Genomic DNA, 13,776 nt, shown 5'->3' with positions numbered 1-13,776 from the left:
CGGTATGGCATGGAGGCTAAAGTGCTGAATGCAAGGAAGTAGCTTGTGAAGCACTGTTCGTTCGTTCTGTAGCTTTTATAGACTGCTTTTCTCAAGAAGGCATTTAATCAAGTGACAGTGGAATCCCTAGGGTAGGGGTTGCTTCTCTTGATCATCTCGTCATATTAAAAATTCCAGGTTTTTCCATACCGTATCAGATGTGAGAATACTAAAGAGTAATGACTTAATCCGACAGGCCCATGCACAGATTAAATCAAGTCATTAAGAATCATCTGTGCAGACTTGGGTTATGTTTGGAGGAATCTAAAAATGAAATGCTAGGAAGCTATCCCAGTAGCAGTCCCTATTTAAAAAAAAATTGGTTTGATGGCAGTTGACCTGGCTGATGTGCATTTGTACCTAGTTGTATCACCACATGATACTTTCCCAAGATTAAAACTGCCGCAATGCATGTTTAGGGGTTTGCTTTGCTCAATTTTGCATCTGCTATCGTTGGCCTTTGCCTGGAAGATCCGTTAGTCTGGCATTAGCTGTGTTTTGTTACAAGGCTGCTGCATAACTTGTAACTTGTAGCTTTTCATCCGTCCCATCGTCACTCTTATTCACATTCTAATTATTGGTAATCACTTCTAATCAAACTGTAAAATTATTTTGTGTACGGTAACTAAGGATTCCTATTGGGCTGGATATTCGCTTTTACAGTTTCCCGGGTCAGCTTTACTTAAGCATCTTGTTGACCTTTTTTAGAGGATTTCCAAAGCTTGTAAATTGAAAGACTTTTTTTTTTTAAAAAAAAGCCTTCAATATTTGAATAGTTTGTTTAGTGTGACAGCTATTGTTTAGCTTTCAAGGCTGGTTTGCTTACTTGGCAGTAACATGGATTAAATTCATACAAAAACACATTCTACTGAGCAATAGTGACTCAGTTCTGAATTGGCTGTATGGAACATTGCTGGCCTGTGAAAGGAGGTGCCTGCATCACTGGCGTTCAGCCTCTGGCAATGAATTTTAGAAAGTGTGTAGAAGACATCTCTTATATTAAGTTTAGTATTGGGAAGATCATGACAGACCTGACCGAGTCCTTCCCACTTAATGTGTGGCTTTTGTCAGTGAACAGTCTCATGCTAGAGCATGATTTCTAATAACCTGCTTGTGTTCTTATTACTGAACAGACTATTCTGCTTATTTTGCCCTTGTAGCAGCACTTTCTAAATCCAGTTTTGAGAGGAAACAAGTTTGCCAAGTATCTTTAATCCATAACTCTTAAGAAAGTCTAGGATACTCTAGAGCTTTGAGAGCAGGTCAGACTGGCAGGTCTGATAGAAACTACGCACCCTGGTTTTATAAACTTTTTCTGGGTTAAAATTGGAAAGCATGTCTTAGCTGCTAGTTCTTAAGAGTCGTATCTAAAGTTGGAAAAGGCACAAATAACTGATCAGTTTCTTATCTTTGATCAGCTCTTATTTTCAATCTGGATGGTTCCTCATCTCATCTTAACTTGAAAGTTGAAGATTCTTACGTTGAGTGGGATTCTACGGGAGGCAAAGGCCAAGAAAACAAAATAAAAGGAAAAGAGAACAAAGGCAGGTAAGGAAAACAGTTGTTTGCTCAGTAGTATCTTGCACATACGCCTTTCTCTATGCCTGAAAAGCAAATAGATTTTGTGGGAAATTATCTTAAGTAAAAAAAAAAAAGTGCTGCTTTAAACTTGATAATTGATCAGCTCTTTGGAACTGAACATTGTGGCTACTAGCATTTTGAGGCAGCTCTTGAAGAATATAAATAGGGCGTTTAGAAAAATTTATGTAACATCTCTAGGTAGTATAATTCTATTTTATCTAGATGGGTACTTGATTTTAAAATGTCTCTGCTTTAGTGAATAGTATTGGTGTCTTTGCTTTTGATACAATTAGGAAAGCTCACCCTTTGCCTGATGCTTCAGTCATGTGCCTCCTTGAAAGCAGCATTTCCTGTTTGAAGTAAAGGAGGATTCATTTCACATTTCTTTGTAAGAGGTCCTTGCCTGTAAAGAACAATTTCCTTAATAGTTTTCACATCTGAACCATTGGGCTTTTCTGAGGGTTAGAAAAAATGGACTTGGTAGCATTCACATACTTTAAATACATTTTAAAACCCAGCTTACATCTGAATTGCAGTGTCTGACTCTCAAAGAAAAATCCCAAGGTGATATTAAATGTCAGAATCTAGGCAGTGGGCTTCCATACTTCCCAGATTACAAAGTTAGTCCCAAATGTACGAAAATCAGAGGTGTAATGGTTCTGAGTTCAAAGTTCCACTCCGCAAGGAAACGCACGGGGTGAGCTTGGGTCAGTCGCTCCATCTCAGCCTAACCTTCCTACAGGATGGGGGTTGGGCAAAATGGAGGAGAGGAGAACCGTATTATGCGGAGTTCCTTGGAGGAAGGACGCGACAAACCTGGATGTGGCGCGCCCTTTGCGTCCTTCACCTTAGGGGATGGCATGGTCTAGTGTGGGGAGGGGGGAGGACAGGTGTATTTCCTTCTTTCATGACCATACCTTCCCTTCATTCAAGTCAATAAAACAGATAAAGCTTTGTTGTGGAGGTTGCAACCAGGAGAACTGTTGAGGGGGAGAAGGAACACGGTTGAAACAGCTGTGTGTTTTCAGACTGTACCCCCAGATACCGCTGGAGAATGTGTGGCGGTATGTCTGTCAACCCATGCCTTGGTATTCTAACAAGCCTCTTCAGATTTTACACTGCAAGTACATTCTTCACAGGCTTCTTTAAAGAAGCACCAATTGAGTACTTCCGCCAGACCTGTAAACGGTACTTGATCTCTGCGCAAAGAGCGCACATACCTGCTGGTGCTGGTCTTTAATTCCTTACAAACAGAAAACTCTCCCTGGTTTTCATTGTTCAATTAACTTGTTAACTTTTTTTAAGCATGCAGGAGGAGGCTCCAAGCCTGGTAGCATTAAGACGCGCACACACGCACAGTGTACAAAAGAATTTAATAGATCGCCTCTTAAATTCAAGGTTTATTTGATAACAGCGCTTCCTAATGCGGTTTCATTTGGGAGCGTTTTTAGACTTGAAACAACATGCAGTGGTGAATGTTATCAGCAAGGAAATAATTCTTAAATGGTTTAAAATTTGTGAAATTAGTGCTTTTTAGATAAGATTTAACTGTTATCCTCAGAGTTGGAGTCACTTTTAACTGCCTATTTTTGTCTGACAGTGGCCAGATAACCCTCCTGAAGAACAATACAAGGTGATAATATGCCTCTTCCTAGCTCTAGGGTTTAGCCTCCCTCCAGCTTTACTGCTCTTCAACAGTTTCCTTTCAGTTCTTGCTCTCTAGACTTAGCATGTCAATTCCACTGCCTTTACCAGTCATCAGATGTTCTGTGTAGATTCTTCTGTTTGCTGTCACGTGCATGAATAAACTGCCTTTCTGCAAACGTTTACAAGGCAGTGTACAGCTTTAAAACAGTTCTCAAAATTAAAGCCTCTAATGTTAAAATACAGAACTGCATAGATAGTATGCCTGTAACTTACGGCAATGGTTGGTATATGCAAAAGAAAGAAATGCCACAAAACTTCTGGCACTTTGAAGGCATATCTACTGAAACATATTAGCTTTTGTAAGCTAAACCCCACTCCATCAGATGCAGTGGATAGCGTCCTGTCCTTCCTAACATTGGGATCCTGTGCCCAATTTGTTAACTCTAGTCTGTACTTGAGAGCTTTTGGTTTCCTTAAAACTTTCTTCTGGATAGTTAACAAGCAAGTTGTGATCTGCCCTTGATCTGATATTCTCTGCATTAATGTTCCGTAGTGACCTTGGTGGCCCTGGCTCGGCAGAAAGGCAGACTATAAATGTTATAAAGAAATAAAATTAATATTTCCCATCTGTCATAGTGCATTCTTTTGTATCACTAAACATTTCTGAGAAGGGAGAACAGGAATGCAGGGTTAGCCATATGTTTGCTGTGATGTGTATTTCAGCCTTGGTACCTGCCGCTCTCTGTAGATTTCGGTGCTGCCATAGATCCGGAACCAAGTATTAAACCTTCTTTCTTCACCAAGTTGACTTCTTGGCCATTCACTTGAATCAGGCATGCTTTCTCCGAAAGTGAATATATACCATCTAAAGAACTAGTGTTGTAAAGAAAGTTACCTCAGTGTGTAAAAAAAACCAGGAAGGGCCTAGTACTGGTCGAGAGCTACTCAACAAATGAAATGGGAAGTGTGATAGGAGGATGTTAACAGTGTACAGCAATACAGAGAATGTGTAGTGGATCAAATAGTTTCAGATGTTTAAATTTATTGTGCATACTGGTAAAGGCTGTTGAATACAAAATCCAATCTTGGTAGAAGGGTCTTGGTGCACTTACCTGAAAACTAGCATGTTGGCATTTGGGTTAACAATATCTGGATCTTTTATTTTTTAAAAGTAGTTTCTGCCTTCTTTCTGTGTACCAAATGCAGTGTGTTTTAGTAACCATGCTACTTTTCTGCATAGCTTGGCAGTAAACCTGTTGCTTTTAGGATAGAAAGTAGAAGGCAACGGGATTCAGAACAACGGTAGTTTTGGAGCAGGAACAAATGCTGTTGTGTATCAGTTCTTTCCCCCTGAATTAATTCTTTAATTTCTTGGCTTTGCTGTCTTTTTTTCATGCTTTCACTTATTTCTTTTTTCTTTTGGTAAGTAACTATTTAGTTATACTTTATTTAAATAAAGCAGCTTTCAGAATTGTATAGTCAGTTTTTTTTCAAGATCCACAACAGGATTTCACAAGGGAGGAATCTCATTTCCCCTTGCATCCCTCTTCCCGCGCTATTTCTTCTTTTCTCACATCCCAGCTTCCTTCATTCCCTCTCACCAACAGACCTGTGTTATTAGCTGACATCCCCAGTTCTTCAGCTTTCCCTCCATCCCGCTCCAGGCAGACTTTCCCCATCTCTCCTACCCATCTGTCTACCTATTTCTGTTCTTCCCCCACTCTTCAGCTTCTTTCTTTCTTTCTTTCTTTCTTTCTTTCTTTCTTTCTTTCTTTCTTTCTTTCTTTCTTTCTTTCTTTCTTTCTTTCTTTCTTTCTTTCTTTCTTTCTTTCTTTCTTTCTTTCTTTCTTTCTTTCTTTCTTTCTTTCTTTCTTTCTTTCCCTTTTCTAATCTCTCCGCTCCACTTTTGACTGACAGAAACCGTTGTTTACAAGTATCTACAGTGTTGTTGTAGTTGCCTAACAACCCCTGGAATGGTCATTGAGATCGCTGCATGTAGTAGGCATTCATCTGTTAAAGCAGCAGACATTGCTTGATTTGGGGTTTTTTAACCACCATGTGTATTTCCCCCCTGGAACTTCTTGTCAGAAAAATTCCCCTCATCTATCCCTGGCCCCACTGTGTGGATTTTTTGCTCCACACTTTAGGGTTTGGTTCAGAATTAGATGCGATTCTGAAAACAGCAGTAAAACTAAGACTTAACGCTGCTGTATGAAAATGTCAGATACCTTTTACTGCTGACGGCACTGAATAGCTTTCATCAAACTAATCCACAGTTCTCAGATTTTCCACCAGAAAACTGTGTAGTTTGGGTGTCCTTACCACAGTCATTGCAGTGCCAAAGGATGCAGTATTATACTGGAATGGCTGTTGCTGAAGCATTGCTGGTATTAGGGATAGGTCTGATTGATCAGACCAAATTTCTTTTGTTTTTCTTTCAAAAAAACCTATTAGATGCTTGTTAAAGTACAATTTTCCAGAATTACTCTTCATTTCCGCCCTGTATATATTCTTTTCAGTGTTCAAGTAATACCTAGTTTAAGTGCCCTTTCTGTTCTTGTCTTTCTGTGTTTTCTGTCCTATCCTGGCAGCCTCGTGTGTGTGTGTGCATATGTTGAATACTTAGAGACTTTCTGCATGGCAGAATGAACAAGGCCCTCTAACAGCATGTGAGCCATGCATGATCATCATAAGTGCTTCTGTGCAAGTTAATCACTGTCCCAACTAACTTGTTGTCTGAACTTATGTGTTGTAGTCGTCACCACTTGAATATCAGAGAGCAGCACAAATACTTCCATTTCTTTTCAAATTTACAGAAGTGGAACTCCATCTCCAAAACGGGCCTCTGTTAGTTCACGCTCCCCATTGATACGAGGCAGCAGAGATCGGTTTACTGGGGAATCATACACAGTGCTGGGTAAGGTTTCTTTGGTTTGGCTTTTTAATTCAGTGGCTGTAAGCAATGCTAGATGAGATCGGGGCTTTTCCCTCATTTCCACTGCCACGCACGCTCTGTCTATGTACTCAGTTATATGTCTCTTCTTGTGAAGCCTTAATCTCAAGGCATCCCAGACTTACTTGTCGTTCATACAAACTTCTGTTTTTGTTATAGGCGACACTGCTATTGAAAGCGGACAGCACTACTGGGAAGTGAAAGCCCAGAAAGACTGTAAATCCTATAGTGTGGGAGTGGCATATAAAAGTTTGGGGAAATTCGATCAACTGGGCAAGACTAGTACAAGCTGGTGTGTCCACATCAATAACTGGCTTCAGACTACCTTTGCAGCCAAACACAATAATAAGGCAAAGGCATTAGATGTCGTATTTCCAGACAGAATAGGCGTCTACTGTGACTTTGATGGAGGTAACTTTTTAGTCTACAAAATGTATTATTGATGGAATGAAAACAATGTACTGATGTGAACAAATTTTGGAGATCTTGCTGTGGGTTGACTTCTGAATGTCTTCTCAAAAAAAGTGCGGGGGGAGTGGGATACATGTTGAGTTAATCTGTTTCTGTTAGTGCTGCATTACCAAGTTTTAACCAGAGTTAAACTTGAATACTTGAGAGGTGTCCCCTGCCCCTGAGATGTTAATCCTTTGAGCAGCCATTCTTGGCACTCTTCACATCAGTTTGCATGTGCCATAATTCCTTTCATGGGATTTGCTGAAAAATAACTGCCAGGAAGCATACAACATTACTAGCCCTGGTATGATAATAAAAACAAAGTAAAGCTGTTAGATGTGCTAAAATATAATTCAGGATAGATTAATGTACTGCTGTGAGGTTTTTAAAGCCTGATGCTTTAACTTATTTCAAATATAGATCCTAGAGATTAGGGAAACCTATCTTGATTGAATTATGGTGCTGGAACACCATAATTGCCTGAGCTCTCCAGAGTGCAGCCTTATTTGGCACTGGCTGGCTGGTACTACATTGTCCTTGTAACTGGCTGTTGTGAATGGTATGGAGAGCTAATAGGAATTGTTCTTTCTGTATTTGAAACAGGGATCATTCAGTGAAATTGACTGAAGGTTTAATGTATTAGTATACATGGGCATACCGCCTAATCAGGTTATGGAGTTAATTGCTGCAAGGTGAATAGGTTGTCACTGGTGATGAGCTGTGACAGTGAAAAGCTCAGTCTCCATATTCAGAGACAGCTTAGATCTCTGTACCAGTTGCTGAGGTCAAATGGGGATGTCTGTCTCAATTGTCTTGTTTGTAAGCTCTGGCCATACGGTCAACTATTGTTGGAGGCAGGGGGGAGAGGACTAAGCCGACTCGTCTGATCCAACAAAATAAATCTTAAAAGTTGATTTAGGAATTAGTCCCATATATTGTAGACAGTGTTTTCTTTACTTTGATATACGCTTCTTTTAGCCGTGGTGTTTCATACGGTTCTTTGCTGCTTGCCTTCAGCTTGAGTGATGGTTTTAATGGAAATGTTCTGCTGCAGGGCTTGAATCTCCTACTTCGTAATTAATAAACCCAAACAGTCCAGGATGTGCAGTAATAAAAAGGCAAAAATCTGTAAATGAACTTCCGTCAGTGTTAACCTGTCTTTCTCTCTTTAGGTCAGCTTTCATTCTATAATGCAAGCACAAAGCAACTGTTGTATACCTTCAAAACAAAATTTACCCAACCGCTGTTACCAGGCTTCATGGTCAGTACCTACCTGTTAACTTTTCACGCTTCTAGCATCATAGGCTATTTCTGTATTGTTGAGTTAATCTCGTAAGTAAAATCATTCTTCAGAATATAGAATCTTACCAACTTAATGTCATAGTTATTTTGAGATACAGTTAACTATATGTCAGGGGGGGCAGGTTCTGTGGGAAGGCAAGCAAACCATTGAGTTTGGGAATGGGCACAAGAGTTCAGGCTCTAGAAAGGAATAGCAAGCAGCTAAACCTTGTTTGTGAAAATATTTGCATAACTTAATTAGATTGTAGGACTTCGAATTGCCTGAGATGCTCCCCCACTTGGTTTAGCGCAAATAAGCAGAAGCGTCAGAAGGAATGTATATTGCATTTGCAATTCCACATGCTCTAAAACCGTGATCTCCCACATGGCACCCGTAGGCACCATGCTGGCTGCCAGTGCGTTTCCTGGTGACCATTTGCTTTGTTTCCAAAGCATGGAGCCAGTACTGGCTTTCCTCCACTTCACTGGAACAGGAGAAACCAGAACCAGTTAACTTCATCATAGGAGGATGCTTGACTGGCAATTTCCCAACGTTTTCTGCTCGGCCCCGGCCCTTCGTGGCAGCCATTTTTGTGATGGTACCCATTCCCTGTTCTCAAGATTCTAGAAGTGCCCACAGGTTCAACAAGTCTTGGAGATTTCTGTTTTAGAACATATGTGGATTTCCTACATTGTTACTGTTTCATTATATTAAATGATGATGATAACATTAGATTTATATACCACCCTTCAGGATGACTTAACAACCACTCAGAGCAGTTTACAAAGTGTGTCATTATTATCCCCACCACAACAAACACCCTGTGAGGTGGGTGGGACTGAGAGAACTCCTAGAAGCTGTGACTGACCCAGGGTCACCCAAGATGTGATATTCTTCATGAAATGTGCTTCACATTACTTTGTGAAAAAGCTTCAGTACCGTTTTGATCAAATACCGCCCTTCAGAACAATTTAATGCCCGCTCAGAGCGGCTTACAAAGTGTGTTGTTATCCTCATGACAATCACGCTGTGAGGTGGGTGGGGCTGAGAGAGCTCCCAGAAGTTGACCCAAGGTCACCCAGCTGGCTTCCATTGGAGGAGTGGGGACTCCAACCCAGTTCTCCAGATTAGTCCTGCCACTCTTAACCACTACACTCAACTGGCATGAATGAATCCTCATATTTCAAATGTTGGTCTTAATGTTCTAGGTCTGGTGTGGTGGTCTCACAGTAACAACCGGACTGCAGGTGCCAACTGCTGTAAAAACACTACAGAAGAGCGAAAATGGATTGAGTGGTTCAGCTAGTAGCCTAACCAACGTTGCCCAGTGATTCTTCTGCTATCGGCTAACTAATTTTTGGCTGCAGTTAGAATGAAGAAAAGCCTGCAAGCAGTGGTTTTGTATTCCTGATGCTTCTGTACCCTGAGCACTAATTTTTACTGAATACTTGAGGCTGAATGGAATACCGGCAGTAGCATACCGTGAATCTACAGTGTAATAGGAAATAGACTGATTTTTTTTAAAGGAGAGGTATTGAGGTTGTGGCTACAACTATGTGATTCTTTCTATTAGACTGAACTTGATTACTTGTCTTATGGCTGCTTCACCCTTTCAGTATGATGTAAGGACAAGTATGATCTTAGTCTAAAATCCTCATTGCTTTCCTTCTCTTGTAAATTTCCTAACTGTGCCTCTTAGCCTTGAGGAAAAAGTAGATGAAAGGGGGGTGCTACACCAAAGCTTTAAAAATGAGAACCTACTGGAGCTAGTTTGAATTTATAGAATTTGATATAATGGGAAAAGGAAAAAGTTGCGTATTCTTAGTTTTGATTGCTGTACTTCATTCAAGATAGAGGGTATACTATCAGACATCATGGCTTACTTTGACAAGGTTTACCTAACGTGTGCAGATAATACATTCTAAACTTATTTTTGGTGTAGTGTCCACTTGCCACGCAGAATGCTGTGTGGAATAGGACATCTAATTATGAAAGATAACAATATCGTGGACTAGTCAGATTAGGAAAGTTTTGAAGGACTGCCACTTTCCCCTTTTAAAATCTCTAGGGTGTTCTACAATTAGAGAGTAAAGTAACTTCTTTATCCAGTCTCTCCAGTGGGGATAAGTCTCTTTAATGTACCTGAATGGACGGAGATCATGATGAATTTAAGACTATACTCTTTTTTGGCATGTACTTGTACGCTGAATCTCTTTGCATTTTTGTAGTATGTGTCCTGAAAATGGTGCCTAATTGAATTGGAGTGTATAATGGATCAGCTCGTAGATGCATAAAATACATTAAATTGAGACCGCAACGTATCATGCATTGAAACCTATAAACCCTGCGTGATCTTGTGGATTGTTCTGTCCCATTTTTTTAATCGCACCTTCATAATTCCCTTCTTACTTCCTTGGTGTCAGAAGGGATTACGAAGGCCATGCATTGAAAGTTAATGCTCCGCGCTAGCGTGCTTCCTTCCCAGTGCTTCAGCTTGGCTCCTAGTGACTTCATCAGTATGTATGCATTTGATTTTTTTTAAAACATAGGTTTTCTGTGAATTTGTTGACTGACTTGAACATTTTACACAAGTATACAAAGCAAACTATTTTTGTAACTGTTTTTGAGAAATTAATACATTTTGCCCTTCATAGAAAAGTTAAACTACAATTTGGACGTCTATTTAAAAATATGTACTGTTCAGCAAAAGTCGATATACAGGCTTTCATTTTTTCATGATTTTCCTCTTGCAAAAGATTTCCCTGACAACAGTGAGGACTTACGTCAACAGAATTCAAGCTATTTGTCCCTTTAAACGCCTAATTTAAATATGGATTCTAGCAAAGAACCAATAAGGTCCCACTTCATACTGCAAGAGTCCTACACTTTAGCGATACCACTCTGTTTGTGGCACAACCTCTTTGCACACTTGTGAGAAAAATGAGGATGTTTTGAATAGCTGTTTTTGTTTCATGCCTGTTAAATAAATGCCAGCTACTATTTGGGAGGGAGGACTGTAGCACTTCTGAAGTTTTACTGGTGCAATCCTATGGAGAGTTACTCCAGTCTAAGCCTATTGAAGTCAATGGGCTTAGACTGGAGTAACTCTCCATAGGATTGCACTGTAAATATTGTAAATAAGCTCCTAATTAATCTGTATCCAACTACTCCTAAAACTGGAATAACCATTTAGGTATAAAGTACTTGCTTTATTTTCCCCTTTACTACTATAAACGGTTAATATACGCACTGCTGGCTTAACAACACAGCTGCATAAGGAAAGTCTACAAGCTACCAAGTGTGGCTTTCAAACCTGAATAGACTTCATATTTCAGAATCGATTACATATGCAACTTCCAATTATGCAGACTTTTTGTGAACTTTTTTCACAACTTGGCTGATTTGCAACTGTTAGTCTAGATGCCCTGTTATGAAAGCATAAATTAAGAGAAGCACTAATTAAGAGAAGCTTTTTATCATTATAGGAAGGGTCATTACTGTGAAATAGCCCGGGGCACAGTGCTTGGTTCACTTGCTGCTTAACAGGGTAGTCCCTTATTCGAGGAAATGCCTTAAGCACTTTAGATATTTTTTTTCTTATATCTTTGAGCTAACTATCCTCAGTTGGTTAGTCCTGTGGCAAGCATGCAGATATCTAGTGCAATTGAGCAATGCGTTTACTCAACTGGAATGCTTTTTGTTGGTTCTTCAGGTGGAGACATGTTATGTAATCTAACAAACAAGGTGTAGTGTTTCCCCAGTGTGTACATAATTTTGTTGACTTGCCCATTGTAAAATTTAAAATATTTTTGTATTTGTAGCTAATGAAGACTTCTGTGTATATTTGCGGGGTGGGGAGGCTGACAACTAAATGTGTGTATTTAGTTTGCAGAAATCATGGAATTTTCACTTAGTGTAACACAATTATGTAACTTTTAATACAGTGGCAAACTGAATATTTAGTTATGTTTAAATTCAGCATAATGTGACCTTTCCGGAAACTGAAAGAGCAGTTTAAAAGCCAAGCTATGCCACACAAACAATAGCATGAAAGACCTCAAGACTTTTTTTATGTTGGCAGAGGCTGAAAATCCAGATTATTTCAGAGTAATCGAGCTATTCTGTTCTCTGATAGCTACAGGAATGTCCTTTACATTATTAAATATAGGATTATCATTGTTTCATATGTGTCCTGTCTGCTAGGACTGGGTTCTGTATGGGGGGTATAAAACAGCCACTGCCTGCTTTTGAGTCAAGCCCATAATCTGGTTAACATCTGGCACTAATTATGTTATTTGATGTGGTATTTTAGCTGGACTGTTCGGTGTGATGGGCACACTTAACTGACCTAAATTTCGTTCTCTTTTTCCTTGGCATTGAAATGAAGTGTTCTGGAACATCTGTTCCTCAGTTCTGTACAATGGGCATTTTCTACATCTCTTCATCATAAACCCGACCCTTCAGTTTTCACCACCAGTACGGTTCCATTTGTTTAGTTCTCAGCACCCATAAGCACTTCTGCATACGTGCCTTTAAAGCAAACGGTTCCATATCATTCCTCTTCTCACGGCATAGATGTTGAAAGACTAGAATGCGTAGTAATACGTTCTCACACTGATCGTAATCAAGGAAATGGCACATTGGCAGTACCTCAGGTATTCAGTCACCCGGTTGTTCATTCTTTATCCTTGTCAAGAATCCGAAGACTACAATCCAATCTGCCATAGCAACATTGTACCACTGGGGTGCCTTAGAGCAGTATTTTTTATTTGCCGTGTCTCTAATTCAAACATGTCTCTCAGAGGTTTTGTATTAAATAAACATTTCAAAAATTACCTTGTTTGCTGTTTGCCTTTTTTCAGATTCATATACACTCGGGAGTGTGGGTGGACTAAAATGTCTTTATGTGTGTATTTACTTCATTTATTGCCCCACCCTTCTGCTCAGTGAAAGCTCAAAGCATTTCACACCGTTCTTCATTTTATTCTCACAAGAGCCCTGTGAGGTGGGTTAGGTTGAGGGTGAGGGATGCTGAGAAATTAAATCCATGGTGGTTGTGGGTTTTCCGGGCTGTATTGCCGTGGTCTTGGCATTGTAGTTCCTGACGTTTCGCCAGCAGCTGTGGCTGGCAACTTCAGAGGTGTAGCACCAAAAGACAGAGATCTCTCAGTGTCACTGCCAACATCTTTTCCACACTGTGACACTGAGAGATCTCTGTCTTTTGGTGCTACACCTCTGAAGTTGCCAGCCACAGCTGCTGGCGAAACGTCAGGAACTACAATGCCAGGACCACGGCAATACAGCCCGGAAAACCCACAACAACCATTGTTCTCCGGCCGTGAAAGCCTTCGACAATACATCAATTAAATCCATGTTCACCCAGCTGGCTTCTGTGGCAGAGTATGGGATTCAAACCCAAGGCGTCCGGATCCTAGGCTTAACATTTGTAACAATTACACTAAGCCATTTAAACGACATGCCTCCAACCTGAGGAATACTAAAATTGGCCCAGCGCCCTGCTCTGAAACAGATGGCGGCATCCTAAGGCACCTCCTGGTGTCTGTGCTGAAGTGTCTTTAAAGAAACCTAAATGTGGCTAACTCATTCAGGGCAATGGGTTCATAGGGTTGCCAGCTCTGGGTTGGAAAATTCCTGGAGATTTTGGGGGTGGAGTTTGGGGAGGGCAGGTTTGGGGAAGGGAGTGGCCTCCTCAGGGTATAACGCAGGAGGCTCTGCCCTCCAAAGCAGCCATTTTCTCCAGGGGAACTGATCTTTATTGGCTGGAAATCAGTTGTGATTCCAGGAAATCTCCAGCTACCCT

The 13,776-nt window shown here is 40.4% G+C and overlaps 1 protein-coding gene across 2 annotated transcripts in view; it reads left to right on the top strand.

The window, feature by feature from the left end:
* The window catches only part of FSD1L (fibronectin type III and SPRY domain containing 1 like), a 52,735-nt gene extending 39,945 nt beyond the window's left edge, over positions 1-12,790 (top strand). The window contains exons 9-14 of one of the 2 annotated variants that reach the window (XM_054986402.1): positions 1,458-1,587; positions 3,221-3,253; positions 6,084-6,184; positions 6,380-6,631; positions 7,846-7,934; positions 9,164-12,790. In XM_054986402.1, the coding sequence (XP_054842377.1) occupies positions 1,458-1,587; positions 3,221-3,253; positions 6,084-6,184; positions 6,380-6,631; positions 7,846-7,934; positions 9,164-9,286 (728 nt within the window). In that variant the 3' untranslated portion in view covers positions 9,287-12,790. The remainder of the gene's footprint in view (positions 1-1,457; positions 1,588-3,220; positions 3,254-6,083; positions 6,185-6,379; positions 6,632-7,845; positions 7,935-9,163) is intronic. The other variant, XM_054986403.1, reaches the window with a different exon arrangement.
* Positions 12,791-13,776: the final 986 nt, after the last annotated feature.

This window comes from Eublepharis macularius, chromosome 8 (genome assembly GCF_028583425.1).
Source record: "Eublepharis macularius isolate TG4126 chromosome 8, MPM_Emac_v1.0, whole genome shotgun sequence".
NCBI classification, from domain to species: Eukaryota; Metazoa; Chordata; class Lepidosauria; order Squamata; family Eublepharidae; genus Eublepharis; species Eublepharis macularius.
Note: the sequence above shows the minus strand (reverse complement) of the source record. Positions and strands in the feature narration are given on the sequence as shown.